The following is a 24043-nucleotide window of genomic DNA, read 5'->3' on the forward strand; positions in this document are numbered from 1 at the left end:
CTTGACTATTCAGTCGGTATGACACCATTCGATTCATTACCACAATATTCAAATAATCGTTAGCACTTTGTACACTGTATTCAGATGGAAAAGCCAGCCTTGAAACTTAAGATTGTGAATGAAGTGATGTATCTATGCTGTAAAAATTCCATTTTAGAAAAGATAGCAATAGCTCTTAGGCTTTACCTTTCTTCATAACAAAAGATTTCAGTACTTATTCAATAGAAGTATAAGCTTAAAGAATAATCGAATATTCGGTCGTTTTGTTAACAACTATTTGAATACTAAAAATTGCTATTCATTTCAGCACTAGTACAGACACATGATAACATAATGCAGGCTACATGTATAATAACTATACAAGTCGGTCATGAACTGCTCAATCTCAAACTGGCTAATCAAAGTGTACAGATAACTTTATCATCAGATAAAGCATTACATGTCAATCATTTCCTGGTTAGATACTAGACATTTACATGCACAAACCAAGATCTTATCCTTCTGTTTAATTCTACTATTTACACTACATAGCGAGTTAATGGTATAAATTTTCTAATCCCACTAAAATTTGTGGACAAAAAAATTTACAAGAATCACTGAATAATTCACTTTCACAAAGACACAACATTGAAAATAACCATATCGGTTTTCCTGAACATAAGCACATATGCTTGAACATTACTCATCAATATTTACTGTATTTACAATTTGTACGGAATTGCCCTGAGGGGTACTAGCTTCAGAGGAGCCAGTCAGACGCTGTAGATGATTACACTTTTATGGTATAGTAGGTATACATCATTGTTGGCAAACTACACAACTGGATTACATCATAGCTATATTAAGAAATTACATCATGAATACACTAAATTTGTCTCAGTTAATATTTTAATAAACAATTGAAGCTGCTATTATGTTTACTTCCTGTTTGGGGTTAATTACATCCTGGTGAAATCTAAGACAAGCTACTTTCATCATACCTGTGCACAGAATGAGTCAGCAGAGCTTCGTCTCCAAGGGAGCCACCGTGGGGTTGTGTTGTTGGATAAAGTTTTAGGCAACTAGTCTCTGTAGCCAGACTGCTATATCACAAAATATCTTGGGACTGGTGATATGTATTTACATTGCTACATGACGATAATTCATCAAAAACCAGCTTGACTTTTAAGTATTAGTTAGAATACTGACGCGAGTGATATGCAAAAAAATGTAGCATGCAAAGGAGTGGGCGAGAGACAAATATAGTATAAGGAAAAGTTTAGTGCCATATTTGGTCTCAAGACCACTCTTTGAGTGCTATATTTATTGTATAGCACAAACAAGGCAATGCTTTAACTGAACTTTGAGCTCAAGCTGGTTCAAGAGCCGGTTGAACAAGAACATGTGTGAAACTTACCAAATAGCCTGACTTTGTTCTGGATAACAATCAGATGCACTATGGAAAATCCTCTGGAATGATTTTTTAGAGCTTTCTTCAGAATTTTGCCCACACAGAGTTCTATAACTACCTCCATAGCATCATGGTGCATGGACCATTGTGTATGCCAATATAGTACTGTTTTCATTTTGATACTTCACTCAAAGTTCTTTAATAGGTGTTTTGTTGCCTTCAATTTTGGCTTCACAGTCACACATTAAAATGCATGCATTAATGTAACCAGCCATACAGGTACTGTTACATTCAATTAACTGGCTATCGGTCCCCATAACAGTTGTAAGTATGATGGGTATATGGGAAGTTTTGGTGTTATTGCCATAGGGTTGGAGATCTGTTTAATTACATAACTTCGCTGATTGGCTTTCAATATAAACTGCATTGATGTCATACCTCTTGACAGGTCACGTGATACCACAGAAATCATAAACAGGGATACCAGTGCAGATGCTGTAATGGAAAAAAAAAAGAGGTAATGACTTCCCATGCCACCTTAGCTGGCCTAAGGGAGTGACATGCCCCTAGAGCTAAGGGAGTCTTTAGAGGGAGGTGGGATAGGGGAGAGACACAAATTCTTGAAATTTCTTGTACCTGCCAAGTAACACAATAAAGTGAGAGATGCTGGCAAGTCCATTTATATCCTGTCTAGGAATGTGTTTACCTTAGCAACCCGACACCTCCTCTGGGGTCTAAACCCTGTCTACAAATACTTTAAGGAATGTGTAATGTTGAATGCTGCCATAGCAACCAAATGGATACCTCACAAGGGAATGTGCTATGTTGGAAGCACCCAGAGGAGGTACGACACGCACACACCTGAGCGCATATGTTTTGTACAGGGAAGCTATTTTGTGGGGTTATCGACGAAAAATACGTGGCGATCGAACTCTTTTCTTATGCTTAATTCAATGGTGCAATCTACCCCATTCAACCCCAGTGGTTCAGTTTCGATATACACAGCCTATTGGAGGAACCGTCACGTGATGAATAACTAACCGTACAAAATAAAGCCAAGCAGCAAGTTGGGAGGAGAAAACCAGTGAAAATCAACTGCACAAGTGTCCAAGTAGCTTTGCAGTTCATCAAATCTTGTCTACGGATTGATTTTCGCGATTTAACCATGCAATTACTGCAAATTATTTTCAGTAGCGCTTAATTTGTCTCGTACCTCCTCTTAGCCTAGCGCTGTTGACCTGCCATTTTAACCCTGTTTAACCTGCTGTTAAACTTGTATAAAAAATTTTAATTGGGTTTTTTCCTCCCAGATTTGTGGGTATAATCAAACAAATCAGTCTGGCTAAGCGAGACTGGTATCTATATATACTTTGTGAAGTACATGACATGTATTACAAATTATAGATATCGATTTATGTCACACAGTCTAGTATTTGTGAGTACTATAGTTGTAATAGTCATTTCATCTCCACTAATAAAAATTACGAGTTAACCTTGTAGAGGTATCAAGCCCAAAGGTCATCACTGAACATGGTTAACACATGAACATTAACAGTATTCATACAACTTCACATGTGGTCTTCCATGGCACTCTGAGGGTTTCTTTTCAAAATGCTAAGCCAGCTGCAAGCACATTATATACCATGCATTATCTTATTTTCAAGTTGCTTGCAAGACCATGAATCAGAAATGTGACCAAACATGAGATCCGTGGTACAAGTACCAGCAAAGCTGATGCTGAAAAGTATGGTTGTAAAATGATATTTAGGCAAAGTAAAGATATGCTAGGATGCTCACATGAAGCATACACAATTAATATGGTACTGTATAAGGATCTGGTTTTACACAGCATAAAAGTATCCAACTAATTTGTTTGTCACCAAACAGAATATTACATTTGGCCAAACTTAACTTCAGCAAAACAACTATCATTTCATAGAACACAATTTTGAGAAAAACAAACAAAATGGGCCAAAAAAGTCTGGGTCCGGAAGTGTCCATAATAGAGAAGTTCCTCTGTAGCCCGACTACCATTTACAAAATAGTGCAATGAGAGTTACTTCAACTAGTAGCCTTTTGCAACAACACAACTAGCCCTTTATGTATATGTTCTTCAGATACTATGGTAATCACATAGTCTGGCACTATTAATTTTAACACTGTTTGATGAAATTTTAAGCAATGGTCTGCTCAAAGCTGCATACTGAACATGTGCACAAGATCTAAATTAAACTCCAGCCACGCAAGTCCGTGGTTAGTAACAGGGAGTACCACCAAACCATCAAAAAAAGCAAATGTAGTGTAGAGTCAAACTAGGAATTGTTCTGGAAATCAGAAAATAAGTAACATGATTTCAACAGCTGGCCTAGCGATCAGTATATGTATGGATAAAACAGACACTCGTACAACTGGAAAGTCTCGTGCCCAGACCACTTTTTCCCTTTTTGTATTCAGGTGGGGAAAAAGTACTTCGGTGGGGCAAAATGAGGCCTTCCCCCCACCCAAATACATCCGGTGATGAGACTGACATGCACTTGATGTGGAAATGTATTTCATGGTTCATACATTTCAACAATTTAAATCGTATGTCAGTGGCATGTGAAACTTGGTGTTATGTATGGGTTCAGTTCAAACATCATAGTACAACTTGTCATGTGATATTACAAAAACAACAACAACAACAACAAAAAACGTACTTCCTGACTGGTGTACTTCCTGACTGGTGTGATGTATCGAAAATCAGTTTTATGCACAGGACTTCATAACCCGACTGGGAATCACATAAAGTAAGAACACATATATACATCAAGCTGGTTCAGTGTTTCAGTACTTAATCAAAATGCAGGCTACATGTATAACTATACAAGTCGGTCATGAACTGCTCAATTTCAAACTGGCTAATCAGATAACCTTATCATGCTGATAGCACTACATGCTAATCATTTCCTGGTTAGATACTAGACATTTGCATTAGTGCTGAAACGATTATTCAGCTACTTGACTATTCAGTCGGTATGACACCATTTGATTCATTACCACAATATTCAAATAATCGTTAGCACTCTGTACACTGTATTCAGATGGAAAAGCCAGCCTTGAAACTTAAGATTGTGAATGAAGTGATGTATCTATGCCGTAAAAATTCCATTTTAGAAAAGATAGCAATAGCTCTTAGGCTTTACCTTTCTTCATAACAAAAGATTTCAGTACTTATTCAATAGAAGTATAAGCTTAAAGAATAATCGAATATTCGGTCGTTTTGTTAACAACTATTTGAATAGTAAAAATTGCTATTCATTTCAGCACTAGTACAGACACATGATAACATAATGCAGGCTACATGTATAATAACTATACAAGTCGGTCATGAACTGCTCAATTTCAAACTGACTAATCAAAGTGTACAGATAACTTTATCATCAGATAAAGCATTACATGTCAATCATTTCCTGGTTAGATACTAGACATTTACATGCACAAACCAAGATCTTTATCCTTCTGTTTAATTCTACCACATAGTGAGTTAATAGTATAAATTTTCTAATCCCACTAAAATTTGTGGACAAAACAAAATTACAGGAATCACTAGTACTATACTGAAAAACTCACTTTCACAAACACACAACATTGAAAATAACCATATCGGTTTTCCTGAACATAAGCACATATGCTTGAGCATTACTCATCAATATTTATTGTATTTACAATTTGTACGGAATTGCCCTGAGGGGTAATAGCTTCAGAGGAGCCAGTCAGACGCTGTAGATGATTACACTTTTATGGTTAATAATTATAGTAGGTATACATCATTGTTGGCAAACTACACAAGTGGATTACATCATTGCTATATTAAGAAATTACATCATGAATACACTAAATTTGTCTCAGTTTCAAAAAAAATATTAATATTTTAACAAACAATTGAAGCTGCTATTATGTGTACTTCCTGTGTGGGGTTAATTACATCCTGGTGAAATCTAAGACAAGCTACTTTCATCATACCTGTGCACATGAGTGAGTCATGCAGAGCTTCGTCTCCAAGGGAGCCACCATGGGGTTGTGTTGTTGGATAAAGTTTTAGGCAACTAGTCTCTGTAGCCAAACTGCTATATCGCAAAATATCTTGGGACTGGTGATATGTATTTGCATTGCTACATGACGATAATTCATCAAAAACCAGCTTGACTTTTAAGTATTAGTTAGAATACTGACGCGAGTGATATACAACAAAAAAGTAACGGAGTGGGCAATAGAAAAATATAGCACAAGGAAAAGTTTAGTGCTATATTTGGTCTCAAGACCACTCTTTGAGTGCTATATTTATCGTATAGCACAAACAAGACAATGCTTTAACTGAACTTTGAGCTCAAGCTGGTTCAAGAGCCGGTTGAACAAAAACATGTGTGAAACTTACCAAATAGCCTGACTTTGTTCTGGATAACAATCAAATGCACCATGGAGAAATCCTCTGGAGTGATTTTTTAGAGCTTTCTTAAGAATTTTGCCCACACAGAGTTTTTTTTATTTATTTTTTATTATTTATTTATTAATGCTTTACAGCACAAGTGCTGAAGGTCTGTAGGACACCTGGTCCTACAGCCTGCTCAAAGACTTTAGCTACTTAGACTTTAACTACTTCAGGTGTGTTTGAAAAGTTGGAGAAAGGAGAAAAAAAAAGTTCTATAACTACCTCCATAACATCATGGTGCATGGACCATTATGTATGCCAATATAGCACTGTTTTCATTTTGATACTTCACTTAAAGTTCTTTAATAGGTGTTTTGTTGCCTTCAATGTTTGTTTCACCGTCACACATTAAAATGCATGCATTAATGTAACCAGCCATACAGGTACTGTTACTTTCAATAAAAAAAAAAATTTCATTGGGTTTTTCCCTCCCAGATTTGTGGGTATAATCAAACAAATCAGTCTGGCTAAGCAAGACATGGTATCTATATATACTTTGTGAAGTACATGACATGTAGAGGTATGAGCCTGTACATCCAAATCATACACACAAAAGTTTGCATACATATTTATTAGCTCAGTTGCAATTATATGAGCTGTTTGCTTGAATGACTTATCAACTTAACATTTTTATTGCTACAAATTACCTGACATTTTGTAAATTACATTTTGCACAGACCAATAGTACAGGCAGGTTAGTACTTTGCAATCTGACCATCATTTCCCTAACACTGTGTAAAAGAGACCTGTGCTAAAAAGGGAGCATCTTCTATGAAACATTCAAAGTTTGTGTTTTATCCATTTATATGTATTCCAAGTGCCAATACATCCAAACAGAAAACTGAATGCATTTTTATTACAAATTATAGTTATTGATTTATGTCACACAGTCTAGTATTTGTGAGTACTATAGTCATAATAGTTATTTCATCTCTACTAAACTGTGACAATTATAGTTATAAACACTATGAGTTAACCTTGTAGAGGTATCAAGCCCAAAGGTCATCACTGAACATGGTTAACACATGAACATTAATAGTATTCATACAACTTCACATGTGGTCTTCCTCAGCACTCTGAGGGTTTCTTTTCAAAATGCTAAGCTAGATGCAAGTGCACTATATACCATGCATCACCTTATTTTCAAGTTGCTTGCAAGTGCCCTATATACCATGCATCACCTTATTTTCAAGTTGCTTGCAAGATCATGAATCAGAAATGTGACCAAACACGAGATCCGTGGTACAAGTACCAGCAAAGCTGATGCTGAAAAGTACGGTTGTAAAATGATATTTAGGCGAAGTAAGATATGCTAGGATGCTCACATGAAGTACACACAATTAATATGGTACTGCATAAGGATCTAGTTACACAGCATAAATGTATCCAACTAATTTGCTAGTCACCAAACAAAAAATTACATTTGGCCATGCATAACTTCAGCAAAACAACTACCATTTCATAGAACACAAGTTTGAGAAAAACAAACAAAATAGACCAAAAAATTCTGGGTCCGGAAGTGTCCATAATAGAGAAGTTCCTCTGTAGCCCGACTACCATTTACAAAATAGTGCAGAGAACTTATCAGCTAGTAGCCTTTTGCAACAACACAACTGGCCCTTTGGGGGAGAACTAGGTATATGTTCTTCAGATACTATGGCAATCATACTGAACGTGTGCATGAGATCTAAATTAAACTCCAGCCACACAAGTCCGTGGTTAGTAATACGGAGTACCAAAACAAATGTAGTGAAGAGTCAAACCAGGAATTGTTCTGGAAATCAGAAAATAAGTAACATGATTTCAACAGCTGGCCTAGCGATCAGTATATGTATGGATAAAACAGACACTCGTACAACTGGAAAGTCTCATGCCCAGACCACTTTTTCTCTTTTGTATTCAGGTGGGGAAAAAGTACTTCGGTGGGGCAAAATGAGGCCTCCCCCCCTACCCAAATACATCTGGTGATGAGACTGACATGCACTTGATGTGGAAATGTACTTCATGGTTCATACATTTCAACAATTTAAATCATATGTCAGTGACATGTGAAACTTGGTGTTATGTACTGAACGGGTTCAGTTCAAACATCATAGTACGACCTGTCATGTGATATTACAAAAAAAAACACGTACTTCCTGACTGGTGTGACGTATCGAAAAATCAGTTTTATGCACAGGGCTTCATAACCCTATTGGGTTGTCGTAGCTCCCACAACCCATAGCATTGGATCCCCTCTACTGATCTCTTCCAAAATCTAAGTTTCAGTTTCAGCATAGATATACTAACCCCAGGCTATAGTTTCAGTGCGGTTCACTTTCAAAAATAGAATACCACAATCGAATATGCACCTAACCGTTTTTCTTGTGCACCTGCGCGTTAGAAGTGCAGAAGTGTACATCGATGAAGCGCGGAAATGTTACCAAATGCAACGCTGAATAGATGGAGTGTATTATTGAGATGCCCTTACTGTTGGTCTTGTTGTTTTCACTGGTACCACTTGTTGTAAGTCAGTTGACTTGTATTCGTGATTTCTATGATGCAGAAGAAGCTATTTTGAACGGATCTCTTAGGGTACTACCTGACATATCAGACGCGTTTTACCCCACATCAGAACACAGGACAGACTATGTCACTGTACGCTACCAGTATGCGTTAAACTGCAGCGATGGTGGTAGTTCTAACTTCAGCCATTTGTCTAACGCCACCTTCAGCTACATCTGGGCCAGCTCCAGTGTGTACCTGGTTGTGGAGCCTAACTCAGTAAAGCATTTTACTCTTGGGATAGTGGATGTCTACCAGGGCAGCCTGTACATAAACCTGCAATGTCTGTGTCCACCTCCTGAACTAGGCGCAGCTAAAGCAATTCTGAACAGGTTGACAGCATATGTAAGTTGATAGAGCCTTTGTTGAGTGGGTGTGTTGTTTCAGCTGCTTGTAATATTGCTATTTGCACCTGGTGTGGTCAATCAAGCTTTGTAAACTTGTTGCCTTATAAGTTCATGCAAGTTGTGCATATGTGTGGTATAGTTTGTGTGAATTGACCTTTGTGAGTGGTCCAGCAATCTCACCAAATGAATGTTGTTTATTGTTTGTTCTATGGTTCCAGCTGTTCTTAAATTTTCTATTATTATTTTTTTTTGTATTTGACAGCTGTATGACATTTTTTATACTGTATTTTGGGCCTTTGCCCTCGACATGCCATCAATCAACTCGATTGCTCGAGTGCTTGTCTGTCACATGCTGTCTGAAGTTACAAAGATCTTTCAAAATTCCAATGCTTGGCAGTGTAAGCACACAGTGTTCTGATTTGAATCATACAACTGTATAGTAGGGACCACAACGGTATGGGTGTGGCCAATGGAAAACATCACCCAAAAACCAGCCTCATTTTTCCCTGACGATGATGAAGCAGTATTGGTTAGGTATAACTACAAGACCTGAAGTGCTTTCAAGTTGCTACAGAATTTTTTTTTTAATTATTAAACAGAATTTTCTACTGCCTGACTCACTGATGCCTTCAGACAAGCGTAACTAGATAATGGCTAAGTCTACGGGCTTGATTTTTTCACTGTTTGACGTCACTTCGGCCCGAGAGGTGCCTTTTGGCATACCGCAGTACGTACAATGCATTCTTCATGGACTTACCAGTGTCCTCCTTTGCGTCCCATTCATCTTTGCTCGCAGCGAAAAGTGTCGATTTGGCGGTAGTATATATGTGATGGCTTCCCTTCGTAACAGAAATTGTCCCTATTTTTCATTGTGGCAACTTTGATTGCAAAGGTGCTTTCATACAGTTCTTGATTTGTAATGCTATGTAACAGGTTGAACATAGCTGGCAACAAAGCGTAATGGATACTTCACCACTTTTCAGACGATAATTGATAGCTGGGGTGAGTGGCGCCATTTCTTTCTTTTGATGCGGTATGCATGGGTTCACCAGTCTACTTTACAAAAAATGTTAACAAACTAGTACACAGAATTTTCAACTGGAGTAGGGACCATAGCACATCGATACTGAAACAAGCTGGAGTAGTGCGCGATAGTAAATCACAGCAAAACAATAAGAACTGTTAAATCCCTACTGTGCATTTCCATTATGGTATCTTGAGTACAGTAGGAATATAACACTTCTTATTGTTTTACTGTGATTTAATATCATGCACTACTCCAGCTTGTTTCAGTACTTTTTATTGATGTGCTATGGTTCCTACTCTAGATGAAAATTTCTAACTTTTTTGTGTATATATTTGTTACATATGCTTGCGCAGCATATATGTGCTCTGGTTATAATGTGTTCATAGTCTCGCATAGATCAGACCAACTTTTTTTTCTTTTGTGTGGGAGCGGGAACTTTTCCCCACCCCCATCCCAAATCTATGTGAGACTACCGTGTTCGTATATTGCAGCTGTTTATGGTACCAATAGTTCATAATATTTGTATGACACAAATACTATACAAATACAAATATTTATCCCATACAAACTCTTGATTGTACTGTAAGTGTCTATTGTTTATTGAGATACACATCGGTGCTCAAAGAAGCTGGTTTTCCATACCATGCTACCTTATCTGAACAGGACAGTATATTTACAGCACTTAAATGCCCTTCATGTTCAGTAGTCTGCATAGTGAACTTGAGCAAACTCAACTCAGTATTTGTAGTCCTCACAGTTCAACTTTTTTCTTTAGTTTTTTCCTTTTCACATGTGTCATAACATGAATATGTTATTCTATTATAGCAAGTTTGTGTGAAAACACAATATACAGTTATATAGAGTTGTTTAGTGGATATTTATGTAAAATAATCTTTGATGTCATGCCTCTAGGATAAGGAATAAATTTAAAAAGTATGTAACATGTAGGAGTGGGTACTGTGTATGTTGTCCGACTTAAAGTCCTTCACATTCTATGCAAAACTATCAGTACTTTACTCCATTTGGTAGTTATGTTTCTGGTCCACTGCTTGCATCCTTTTCTGAGAATGTGAAATTTCAGAAATATGTGGACATTGGCTTAGTGAAGAAGCTAGATTTCAGAAACACATATTGGGCTATAGTAAATTTGCCTCCTGTTATAAAGTGAAGCTTTTTATCTGTGGAAACCTACAAGAACTTAGGTTGATATACTCTAATAGAACAGTCAGTGACCATAGTTAAAACTCTAATCAAATAGTTATTGTTGCTTTGTTGCTGAATTGTCTACCCACACCTGAACTGAATTCCTTACTAGAAAACACAATTACCAGTTGGAATGATTCTTGACTGCAACACTTGATTGTTACTATAAGGTCACATGGTGATTTTTTTTGCAATCTTGGCTTTTAGTATTTATTTTCTCCAACCTGATTTGCTGATTGTTTTACTCATAGGCAACGATTTCATGTACACAATATTTTACTTACACAACTATAATCAGCTATTAATCAAGTTCCACAGTCCACTTTGGATCCAGATACTCTAATAGAACAGTCATGTTGTTCAGTGTAAAATACTTCACACATTGTTTTACACAAGAATAAAGTGAATTAACTAGCTCTGATAATATAGTCATTGTAACACTATGTTGTCTTTTTGAGTCAGGTATGCTTCCAGCTCTACTGTGTAACTTTTATTACAAAAGTCCAGACAACATTCATGGCTCCATATCACAGCACGAGAAATTATTTTGTAATCACCTGGAGAGTGGACTGTGGAGAGGATTCCTGTTTCTCACTCTATTCCCTGAATAAAGCTAGTGCAAATACTTCTCTCAGTTCTGTTCTTTGTATAGTACCATTTATCTAGCCTTTAAAGAGTTGCAGCTTGAAAGTGGAGGGAGGGGGGATTTGTCCCATGATGGATTTATCATTACATACTAGTAACTATTGTGTGAAATTTGTTCACCTATAATCATTATGCAACCTTCAAATTGTCATACTATCCCCTATCAGTGCCTAGACCAGAAAATACTTTGTACGAGGACCCATGACATGTTCTTGTCTCTGCTCCATAACTGTAGGTCTATTCCACGTATTTTGCCAGGACGATTTTGCCATTACTGCAATGATCTTTTCTGTCCTCGTAATTCTACCATGAGGGAATACTGACTCCAAACATCAGTCAAGAAATGGCTAAGCTACAACAGCATGTAAATTGCATTAATTTGGACTGCCCCTGCTTGGTAAATTGGTGCTTCCTCTGACATTTTCCTTATATTTTTCCTTAAACATCTCATCAATTCAATCATGCTGTACTATAGTACATGTTGTCCATCCCACTGGCTTTCCTTGGTCATCTATCATATATCAAGAAAATTTTAATAACAACAATTCAGGTGAATTTGGTGCTGAAACACAAATTCACATGAATTGTCGTTATTAAAATTTTTACCATTAACCTACCATCACAGCCATTTCTTGGCCGCCACCTTGGATTTCACATCTTTTTTCACCATGGCCTTTTAGGGGCCGCACCTTTTTTTACAGCTTGGCTGTTTTTGATTAGATATTAATATACTGGTTGACTAACTGTACATGCTAATTCTCAGACACGTCTATCACAATTTACGGTCTTGAAGTAAGATTTTGGCAGGTTTTACTTTTTTATTAACAAAACTCGATTGTGCGCTTTTTTTACATATGGTTGGCATTTTTGTTATAACTCCATGACTGTTGGTGCAATTTCTTTCAAACCACAAAAGGTTTGCACTACGATGGTTACTCCATGTAGCTACAGACTGATTTTCAAGTAATTCCTTCAAGTGGTTTACCCTGTGGCCGTGACAAAAAATTGCTATTACATTTCTTGAAAACTGCGTAAAGCTCCCTTGTTCTTTATCCAAAGTGTACAAAATTTGGACTGTAAATGTGCTACATTACGTTCTTACAGCCCTCCAAATTTGAAGAAAATAGACTATAGCATGCACGAGTTATAGCGATTTTTCTAAGTGAAGCAAAAAGAAGAAGAAAAATATGAAGAAAATAAGACGAAATTTGTAATTTTAAAGGGTATTTGTGTGTGATCAGTTTAGTATATGTTATAGCAGTTAGTATTTACAATAGCAGTTAGCATTTACATTGTGTAATGATGATGGCTACACATGTAGCTTTAAAACGTGTGTATGTGTTGGAATTGGCATAGCAGGTGAAAGGACTTCGGGTGCTCACACCTTCACCTGTGAGGCATGAAACAGCCTCCTGTCCTGTGGGTTGCTAGCCCAAGAGAATTTGCTTGAGCCGACTCAGCACCTGCACGCAGGTGTCCCGGTGTTGGTTCACTGGGTAGGCATGACCACACCAGCAGAAAATTTTTCTGTGTCTTTGTGTGTGTTTGTTGTGTCTGCACATTTTTTAGCATGTTATACATAAAATTTTATTTGTTACAGTTGCAGTGCTATGCGAAACTGCATACTAAGCCAGAAAGAGATGATGACTGCAAGACTACCAGTTTTATTGAACGATACAACCCTCATGACCCCCTATACAAGAAGGTTGATGATGTTATCACCTCCATCAAGACGGTGTTATGGCTGTCCCTTATCTTCATGTTCTTCCTACAGTTCAAACTGTTAGTTCCAATTTATACTACAATCTATAAACATCAAAAAGAGGCCTTCTGTTATGTCTGGGCTGTGTTCTTTACTGGTGTGCTGATATTCGTACTAGTCTTGGCAGAAGATATAGATTCAAATCTTCTAAATTTAGATTCATCATCATCAAATGACTACAAAGAAGTGATAACAGGTGTCTACGTCTCTTGGGTGTTTGGTTTGTTGGCTGCCCTGTGGTTTCCTAAGCACATCAGGTTTCCAGTTCCAGTGTTAACAGAGTTATTTGACATACTACAACTGATAAACACTGGAGTATTTGCTGTGCTAACATTTATCATTCAAACACTTTGTATATGGTTAATGTTCTGTTTGATACAACTATTGACTGTGCACGTCATGTTCTTTTTGGTGGCTGTACTGGCTAAACCTGTTGTTGTAATGGTGTCAGCGGCTTATATGCTCACTTTTGTGGCCTTGACAATATCAGGAACAAGTGTTATGTTGGAAGTCATATCACTGCGTAGAATTAGCCCTCACAGAGTAGTGATGTCTAGAAATTCTTATAAGCGAGATATGTTCAACTTTATAACATCATTGCTGCTACCAATTTTCATTGTTGCTGTTCTGCTTGTTACGTACGAGTTCTCTGATAAACTAGGAAGCACATTTGATATTACTGGGGTACCGGCAGCCATTGTAGGGATTGTGCAAGCTGTTGTTTTATTCGTGTTGAGTGTCGCCATCAGGAAGAAAAAATTCCGGCAGATTTTTGATGAAGTTGAGGATGAGAGTCGACACAAGTTTTTATATGATGACGATCACAACACTTTATCAGAGGATTATTCTTCTATAAATGACAGTTAAAGGCACAATTGTATCTATACAGATAAATTTGTTGTTGTGTACATTTCTTTACACTAACATGAATTACTATTAGAAGAAATTAATGATTGTGTGTATGTTGAACCAAGTGTTTGTCAATCAGATATTGTTCACATCAATGAGGAAATTGCCTATTATAGAGTGTGGTGGATCCAGAGGGTATCACTGGTTTCATGGAATCCCCCATTTTGGGAAGAGCCTTCATACTATTATTGTTTTATCAATATTAGAGTTTGTTGTTAGCACTATTATTGTCACTTATTGCAAGCTCAAAAAATTAAAGCCGGCAGTGACAAGAATATAAGGTGTTTTGTATTCCTGAAACTTAATGCATGATGTCAAGTTATCAGCATGGACTGTATAATAACATTCTTCCCACACAGTACATAAATTTTTAATTGTTATAAAAAAAAGATTTATTTTGAAGCAAAAATTGCCTGAGAAGTCTAATACATGCTATTGTCAGAATCTACAAAGGGTGAGAATGTAAGTAATAGACCACATGCAGTTATGGGAAATGCTGAGTGACACATTTTGCAAACAGATTTATCATTAATTTATGATCTTGCTACAAGCAAAATCTTTTGAAGTTGTACCAGAAAGCTTTACATTTGCAAGAATTACATTTTGAGAATGGTAAATAGTCATGTACAGGTTTTTCCAAACCCCGATGGATTTGATTATCTGTTATCTCATTTCCCATCACTTGTCTACTACAAATTGTATTGAACATCCCATGCATCAACTGTGATATAGGAAATTGTAAGAGCTCATCAATCAAATGCTTGCGTTTTACTGCTCCAGTTCTAATTGCACCATTCTCAGCTGGTATAAACCTGTAAGTATTCATGATTTGCATTTTATATATATATATATAATCAGCTGTTTTCGTTGTTACTAATGCCTTCATGAATGCCATATCACTTCACAGTAGACTGGAGCGTGTTTTTTTATGGACTCAGTGAGCTACGAAGGAATTAATAGTTATTCTGATAGGAGATAGCAAACTCCTCTGCTTTTAACATTTCATATCATTGCACGTGACTTTAATTTGTCTATGAAGTTTAAAGAAAAGGTTTTCCTTAGAAGGTAGTTATGTTGTTAGGATTTAGTGGTGCTGAGAAATTCTTTACAAATGCTAATCTTATTGTTAGCAGTCATAGAATGTCACATCATCTTTGTGGGCGTATTCATATTTTGACCTGTGTGAGCACATGCATGTGTATGTATGGAATATATAGATCATAATACATTGCATAGAAATTGTGTATAATATAATATCAACAGGTATGGTTAATACTTTATTTTTTACCATATTACAGCAAAAAATGGCTAAAAATTCTGGGTGCCAAAATGTCCATAATAGAGGGGTTCCACTGTATATCCAACCTATGTCTATGAAGCTACTGATGTAGCCAGTGGTGTAGGGAGGGGGTTTCAGCAACCCCCCATTTGAAATTTAACTTGTTATAAGCAGGAAACTATTAAACACACTAATAAGTTTGGAATCACAAAAGTAACAGCAAGAAGCATAAGGTTTACATTCAACTAAGGAAAAAATTTACAGAAGGAACACAAGAGCCCTCTTGAAATAAAAATACTCTAATAGAGCAGTCAAATATAATATTATACTCTGATAGGGCATCCATATAGTAGACTTTTCATTGTGCAGAATATATTTGTAGACTATAGTTTGATCAGACATATTTTGCAGTCAGATAGATACACAATGTATTAGGTAGCTTGGTGATTAATAATTTTCTCTAAAATGAAGATGATGGTGTCATAAGGGGAAGCGATAAAGGAATTGCTAGTGCCAAGTAGTTTTCTTTCGTTAAGATGTTGACTGTTTGGCTAAATGCGTGTCTGAGTTCTGTAAGTTTTAGCTGTTATTTGATAAGAAAGTTTTGTCAGTGGATAATGTGTGTACTAGTCTCTGTCAAGGTATATTATAGACTAGGATGTAGAGAATTTTGCTTTAAAGGAATAATTTATGAAAATAGAAATTCAAATGAAAGTGCATTGGAAGAATGAACTGTGAGGATATTCTAAAGTAGTCCAATGATACTAAACTTGTCATGTTGGTACTTGAACTGCCTTCAAGCTTCCTTGCTAATTTGCTGTCAACTAAATGTCTTGCTGATGAAAGGGACTCTCTGTAGTCACTGATGTTAGAAGGCTGCCATTATTGGAGGATGACTATCAAAGCCAAATATCAAATCTGACTGATGATTTTCACTTGTTGAACTGTGATCATAAAACACCACTGAGATATTGGTCTCACAGCAAGCCCAGGTTCACTTTTCCTGAACATCATCTTAAGACTCTGAGCATCATCTTAAGACTTCTGTTAAACTTCTTAACTGCTCTGTTAATTGGAGTTGGTTTGTAGTAGTGTTTATATAATTCTCGGAGGTTAATGCCTTTCATCAGCCCCCATCTGATAGTAATGCTTTGGGGAACTCCAAAGGTATATATAACTTCATCAGGAAGTTGAGAGACAGTCAGCATGTAAGTTCTTCTAACAGCAGTGATTAAGTACGTCAAGAGTTTATCATAGGCATCACTCCTCCATCTCGCGTGCCTTTTAGTGAGGTTTGGTGCTCCTAGAATACTCTTAACTGCACCATAATCCATCATTATGGTAGTATCATGGCCATAAACACAATAACAGAAGTATGTAACTCTGCTCACAGCCAGAGTTTCCAAATCTGTGATAGCATAGTTGTATGGTTTCAGCATTAGAAATAGATCTACAACTGGATGAAGCTTCTGATTTTGATACAATATCACACCCAGTTGCTTCCGGTGGTTTCTAGCATATACCTTAACGTAGAGGTATAATAATTACCTCAAGAACTGATCCATTTGCCCATCTAAACCTAGTCTTTCCCCAGTGTCTTAGTAGTAGGATATCTTATCCTGACAACAGTTCCATTCTTGCGGTACTCTTCCTCTCAAGTAACTATCCAGCTACTGTACATCATTGATTCTTCAGGTGTTCATTATCTGGTGTTCTCTTTAAGATCAGTGGCCAATCATTAAATGTTATCTTTACATCGTCAGAATTTATGTGTGGCACCTTTCTTCAATGAGGAGCACAAGCCTGATTTCTGTAGTTGGCTTATACTGCTAGCTACTCAAGTAGAGCTTCAGTATTGGTCTGCTAACAGAAAGGACATCAGATATTGTTGGTTACCTGTGGGCTAGACTGCATGACACTTGTTGGTACTGAACTTCTTCGAGATATCTCTGAGAGTGACAAGTTATGAAACTAACATACATGTTTTACGATCCCAAGTGTGTTTGCATAATTGTTTTAGTGACTAAGCAGGGATAGAAATTGCAGTCATTGAGGGAATATTTTGGTCATTCCACTGTTGTTAAATGCAGCAAGCAAGTCACCTATACTCCTGGTGAGGGAAACTGGGGTGAGGAAAGGATAGTTGCATGGATTAGCAGCTGAGCTTACAATTACATTTGTATAATTTACTTCAAAGCTTATGAAATTGGCTCTAAATGTAGAGTTAAAATCAATGAGGGGTGAAGTAAAGTAATTCAACTGAAGGCTGAGCTTAGTAAGGTAGGAAATCTGATTAAGCATATGCATGACAACATGTTTACCATGCTACAAGCAGTGATAGCTATATACCCAGAGAAGGTTCTCAGGAAAAGGCTTGATATTTCATGTTCTCACTTATTTATTTCAAGGGCTTCAACATTGTCAGCTGGACTCATACTATAGAGGTCATGCATGTATTTTGAATAACAAACATCAGCTGATTTTTCACCTGCTACAACAACACCACCTGATAAATTTATACCTTTATAACAACAAGCAACCCTTTTCAAGGAGACAGTAGCACAACACTTGTATATATGTGAGATCACTTGGTGCATGGCAGCAATGACAACCATGACTCAGCCACTATGACTATATAGCCATAAGGGTAACCTTCTGAGTTGAACCCAAAGCTAGGAAAGGCTTCTCCATACAGTAACAGCATCTATAATTATTAGTTCAGCAGAATTCATAGCCATGTAAATAAAAGTGTCTCTAAAGCTGCCAACTCGTGTGTTAGAACAGTTTAAACATAGTCACCTCAATAGTGGCAGATATGTGACTGGATTGCAAAAAGGGGTCTTAACCACACATATTCAATTTACCGACTTCAACTCTTCAGATTGAAAAAAAACCATTGCCTCAAAATTTGGACAGTATAATGCACATAAACTCATAGGGAGAAAATTCAGATTTGTATGTGATTTGAAACCTAAGACCTCCTTTCACAAATCCATGCAGCCACATATGATCTATCCTGTACAATTGTACTATTTTACAAGACCAATAACTGCTACCAATACTATATGCAATTGCATACAATTAGCACATTAATAGTTACATTACATCTTCACTATTTAAGTACCATTATATCTGGCATGCGGAATGAATACATATATCCTTATAACAAGTTTCAACATGTGATTTTCATCAATGCATGGCTAAGCATAGCACTGCATTAAAACACAGATTCTGTGCATCCTACAGTTCAAGATTACCAAAAATACATACAGTATATAGCTAGCCTAAAAAACTGCATGTTCATAACATCAGTCAATTATTGGTCCCCGTATTTCCTATTATAGAATACAGCAAAACATTGATGATCTTTGAGATCTCCTAAATGTATCTCCACCTGATGCTCGTCTGGCTATATTCACAATCTGCCATAATAATAAATAATTTAAGTTATAAGTATAGTATAGCTATATTTTAGTTAGCACCACTATGTCCATGCATGGTCCCCAAGCAGCATGTCAATTCACACTTGTATGGCCATGTATGCAGGTTATATACTGAGCAGCATGTATGTTTAGCTACTCACTTTATTGATGTTAGCTCGGATGTCAGGAAGATCCCCTTCAATCTGTTCATTATTCACATGCACCACAAAGTAATTCCTCGATCCTAGGAAAAGGTACATATATTTACTGGGCAGCTGCTATATTCCCAATACAAGTGATTATCTCTTACCTAAGTCTATAGAGCTTTTATCCAAAGAAACCTGTGCATGTGGTACTACCTCAATGATGGCGTCTCTGAGTTTGGCATACGTTGCATCAGATTCGGAGTTGGAGCCGTCTCCATATGAGATACGCACGACTACTGGAGACATTCCCGCAGCCATCTCGTGCAAGTCAGTTGTACTTCAAGCTTTAACCTCAAACAAACCCTCGAACAAATCTTGTAGGCTTCGTTGTAGACTACTTAATGTGCGGTCTTTGATGTGGTTTCCGGCACGTGACTCGCGTTAGATTTAATCGTTAATTGGTTGATGGATGGATCAGCTAGTGACTGTTCTATTAGAGTGGTTGACTGTTCTATTGGAGTTGACTGCTCTATTAGAGTATCTTGATTTGAAATAAATCATTGACCAATAAACGTAGGGAAGAGGATCCTATGCCCCTTATTTTCACTACTTATTATTACACAGAAGTGACTGAGGAGATTGGGAGCATAATGGGTCATACTATGCAAGTCAATTAACCAAAATAATCCAGACCCTTTTAAATTGTTGTTTCTCCTTTTTAGCTATGACCACCACTCGAAAGTTCCCATCAACAATTTCATGTAGCTTATAAAATGCTTATAAATAATTATTTCTTCTGCTTTTTGATTTTTTAAATTGTTTAATAAATTCTTACTCAAGAGATATAATTATTTAGAAAAAGATCAAAGCACTTTTACCTTTGATTTAATTGTCTTCAAAAATAGTAATTATATCTTTTTACATGATTTTCCATTACCCATCATTCACCACTGTGAGTTTTAAAGTTTGCATTATTTATCGTGAGTATGAGAAGCAAGTCTGGTTCTGACTGTGGTGGAGATCTAGGAAAGGACCAGGCACATGGCTAGGAATCACTGTACAATGTGTGAAATACACTCCAGTATACAGAGTATGGTACATGACATCTGAGGAAATGATCAAATCTATATAGCTTGTTTGAATTTGGAAGCAATTCTGATTGAAAATACCATAGGGTTAGGGTTACCCCTACACTGTAAAAATTTACTACTTTTAAGTAGTGACGTTCACTACTTTTTGTAGTGAACGTCACTACTTTTTGCAGTAAACATCACTACTTGGTGGTCAATGTAGTGACGTTCACTATAAAATTAGTAGTGAACGTCACTACACAAAAATAGCGAGTATTGTGGCAGACATTAGTAGTGATGTTCACTACATTTAGTAGTGACGTTCACTAGTTTGTTTTTACTGTGTACCCTAACCTACATGGTTGCCAGTACTCCAGTAAGATCAAGTGTGCTCAGGGCCGCCCACAGGAGGGGGGGGGGGGGGGGGGGGGGCAACTGGGGCATTTTGTCCCGGGCCCCAGCCTGAAAGGGGCCCCCTGAATACCTGCTTAAAAGATCGATATACTCTAATAGAGCAGTCAGATCTAAATACTCTAGTAGAGCAGTCACAGTATTCTTCAGAGGAGCAGTGTAGCAAGCTTATAGATAAGGAGATATGCCGGGGGTAGTCATTGTCATTGCCAGCAGGTTGTGACCTTTTTTTTTTTTTTTTGGTCTTCACCTTAACTTGGGTGAAGGGCCCCACTTTAACTCTTTGCCCTGGGCCCCTTAATTTCTCTGGGCGGCTCTGAGTGTGCTCCTAGTTAACAGCAACACTGAAATTATGCATCAGTAATGATGTGTATTAAAGTTAAACACATCTCACTTATAAAAGTTTCCAGATATCTGTACTCTACATAATGCTGTTCCTGGTGTTTGCCAAAACAACCAACATGAACATGTAAGCTGCTGACACCGTTACAACAACAGGTTCAACTGGTACAGCCACCAAATAGAGCATGGCATGCACCATGAGTTCTATCAAGCAGAACATCCATAAAATACGTAAATGGGCAAACACCCGTATTGATGTATTCTATACTTAGCTATATCAAATAATTCTTTTAACATTGGAACTGGAACCTGATATGCTTAGGAAACCACAGGGCACTGGAAAATAACCAAGAGACATAGACACCTGTTACTAAAAGACACTGCCAGCCTTATGGCTCCTCTACTTACTTTTATTTTTCAAGCTTCTATTCAGCAGGTGGAAGAAAGCCAATATTGTTACAATTCACAAAAAGGACCCAGAAAGGACCCATCAAACAACCACCATCAAAAGACCCAGAAATGACCTACCTTTAACGAATACAATGTGATAACCAACACGGCTTTCATTCTAAACAGTCATGTGAAACTCAGTTATTGGGTGTAGTTAACGATTTTGCTGAAGCACTGAATTCTGGAGATCAACTTGATGCATTGTTTCTAGACTTTTCTAAAGCCTTTGACACAGTTCCCCATGAAAGACTATCTTAAACTATCACACTATGGAATTAATGGATGTTAATTAGATTGGATTAAAAGCTTTTTATGTGGATGAACTCAGATAGTACAGTTACAGCAGCAGCAAACCTCTCCTGTACTCTCAGGAGTGCCCCAAGGGACAGTGCTAACCCCCTTATTATTCCTTATCTTTATCAACAACATTATACAAGATCTACATTACACTATTAGACTATATGCAGAGCACATCCTAATCTACTTTACCATCTGCACTCCTGAAGACTGTGTCCTTCTTCAACATGACCTAATCTCTCTACAAACCTGGCAAATGGAATTGAACCCATCCAAATGTATACATCTCACAATTTCTAACAAACACCACACCATCAAATGTAGTTATTACATATCTAGTCACCTAATACAGAAGGTTTCTAATACAAAGTATTTAGGAGTAATTTTCAATGAACATCTCACCTGGAAAAATCACATTCATGACATCTACACCAAGGCCAATGCTGCTCAAGCTTTTATTAGAAGAAATATCAACTATTGCTGTAAAGCAGTGACAACTAGCTCGATAATGAATAATAATTGAAAAGTAATCAATCACACTTACAACTTATAATCATGTTACAAAGATCAATTACGTAATTACTGACTATAATTATACTCTGACGTCATTACACACTTCCCCCCTTAGAAACAGAATAATAGAAGAGAACAAGATTACATAAGAAACAGTTCAATCATCAACTTGACCATAGCGCACTACAGGTTTCACAACACGTCCGCTGTGGGTCACGACAGGAGAAGCATTGTGTGACACAACAGGAGATGTGGGTCTGCTGTGAAAATCCTCAACATCCAATTGTTCAAACAGTGGAGGGCTCCAGGTTGTTATCTGACCACCACTGCTGTCTTTCATTTCAAGCAAGGGACGAACACGATTGACATGCACCACTCTTGTGGTGTTTCCCCTCTTAATAGCAACAGTTAAAGAACTCTTGATCTCGGTTACTGTCCAAGGGCCTGTCCAACGAGGATCCAGCTTTTGTGCTGTGGGGTCTTGTAGCAGCACTTGTTGTCCTATAGTGAGCGGTTCACGTGGGCTGCAATTGTATGAATGTTGTTGATCACTAGCTGATCTTACAATGTTTGCTTCCACTAGCTCCCTCAACTCTATCAACTTGTGTTGGAGTGATGAGCTATAAGTGGCAGGGTCAATAGAAGTAACCTCCCTCAAGATTGGAATGTGAGGAGATGGAGGGTTGGTGTCAAAGAGCACCTCATACGGAGAGACTCCTGTTGAAGCATGGCGGCCAGTGCGGTAGAAGAATAGCAACAGTTGTAAGTGATCCTCCCAGTCATTTCCTTTATCTGCAAGTGTTCTTAAGAGAGTAAGTAGGGATCGATTCATCCTCTCCACAAGGCCATCACCCATAGGGTGGTAGGGTGTCGTATGTGACTTCTTCACACCAAATGCAAGGCATAGGTCACGTAGGATGTGGCTCTCAAAGTTCCTGCCTTGATCGGAGTGGAGCTTGCTAGGAGGACCTACAAGGGTAAAGACATTGTCCTGTAATGTTCGCACTATCCTGTCAGCCTTTTGGTCAGGCATTGCATATGCAAAAGGCCACTTAGAGAAGTAATCTTGGACAACAAGAATGTATTGGTTGCCACGTGAAGAAGGTGGGACTTTCAAGATGTCAACAGCTACCATTTCCCAGGGTCTAGTAGCGATTATTGGTTGCATAGGTACTGGTTTTGGCAATGGTGCTTTTGCTTTCTGACAGGGAACACAATGGCTACAGTACTGTAACACATCTTTAGCCATGCCTACCCAGTATGAGAATTCACTTAAGCGAGACAAAGTTCTTTCAGCTCCCTGATGGCCAGACTGGTCATGCACAATGTGGAGGAATTGTTTCTGGAGTGATTTTGGAACTATGATCAGAGTTTTTGAGGTTTCCATGGAGGGGGAGTAAACACGTCTGCATAGCAAAGAGTCTTGTAGTATCAGTTGGGACCAGAGTTGCTTATAACGTTTGTAAGGAAATCGAGTCCAAATACCAGAATTCGGAGGTGGTATGTTTGACCTAAGCTGGTCTATAACTGATGGTAGAATTGAGTCACTGCACTGAGCATTTGCGAGTTGGTGCAGATCTAGCGGTGGGTTTGAAACTACCAAGGTAATTGGGTGGCGTGATAGAGCATCAGCAGTCTGATTGCACCTACCGGGACGATGGACAACAGTAAAGTCATAGGCTCTTAGCTCTAGGGACCAGTGCTCTAAACGCTGTGAGCATGCTTGACTCTTGTGAGAAGATTCCAACCATTCCAAAGGCTTATGATCGGTCTCAAGGGTGAAGTGGGCTCCAATCAGGTAATGGCGGAACTTTCGAA

General features: G+C 37.7%; 2 protein-coding genes across 3 annotated transcripts; one reads left to right on the forward strand and one right to left on the reverse strand.

Annotated features, from left to right (window-relative positions):
- Positions 1-8213: 8213 nt before the first annotated feature.
- Positions 8214-14355, forward strand: LOC136239505 (uncharacterized). Its single transcript, XM_066030250.1, has 2 exons — positions 8214-8747; positions 13225-14355. The coding sequence occupies exons 1-2, from the start codon at positions 8301-8303 to the stop codon at positions 14251-14253; spliced, it is 1476 nt and encodes a 491-aa protein (XP_065886322.1). The 5' UTR covers positions 8214-8300; the 3' UTR covers positions 14254-14355.
- Positions 14356-18744: 4389 nt separating this feature from the next.
- LOC136238605 (uncharacterized) lies at positions 18745-19582 on the reverse strand. 2 transcript variants are annotated; one of them, XM_066029166.1, is made up of 3 exons: positions 19307-19582; positions 19158-19240; positions 18745-18983 (listed from the first exon to the last, which is right to left on the reverse strand). In XM_066029166.1, the coding sequence occupies exons 1-3, from the start codon at positions 19458-19460 to the stop codon at positions 18891-18893; spliced, it is 330 nt and encodes a 109-aa protein (XP_065885238.1). In that variant the 5' UTR covers positions 19461-19582; the 3' UTR covers positions 18745-18890. The 2 variants fall into 2 exon arrangements, with proteins under 2 accessions (XP_065885238.1, XP_065885239.1); XM_066029167.1 differs by having other exon boundaries at positions 18745-18996; positions 19307-19579.
- Positions 19583-24043: the final 4461 nt, after the last annotated feature.

Source organism: Dysidea avara, chromosome 11 (genome assembly GCF_963678975.1).
Source record: "Dysidea avara chromosome 11, odDysAvar1.4, whole genome shotgun sequence".
In the NCBI taxonomy this organism is placed as follows: Eukaryota; Metazoa; Porifera; class Demospongiae; order Dictyoceratida; family Dysideidae; genus Dysidea; species Dysidea avara.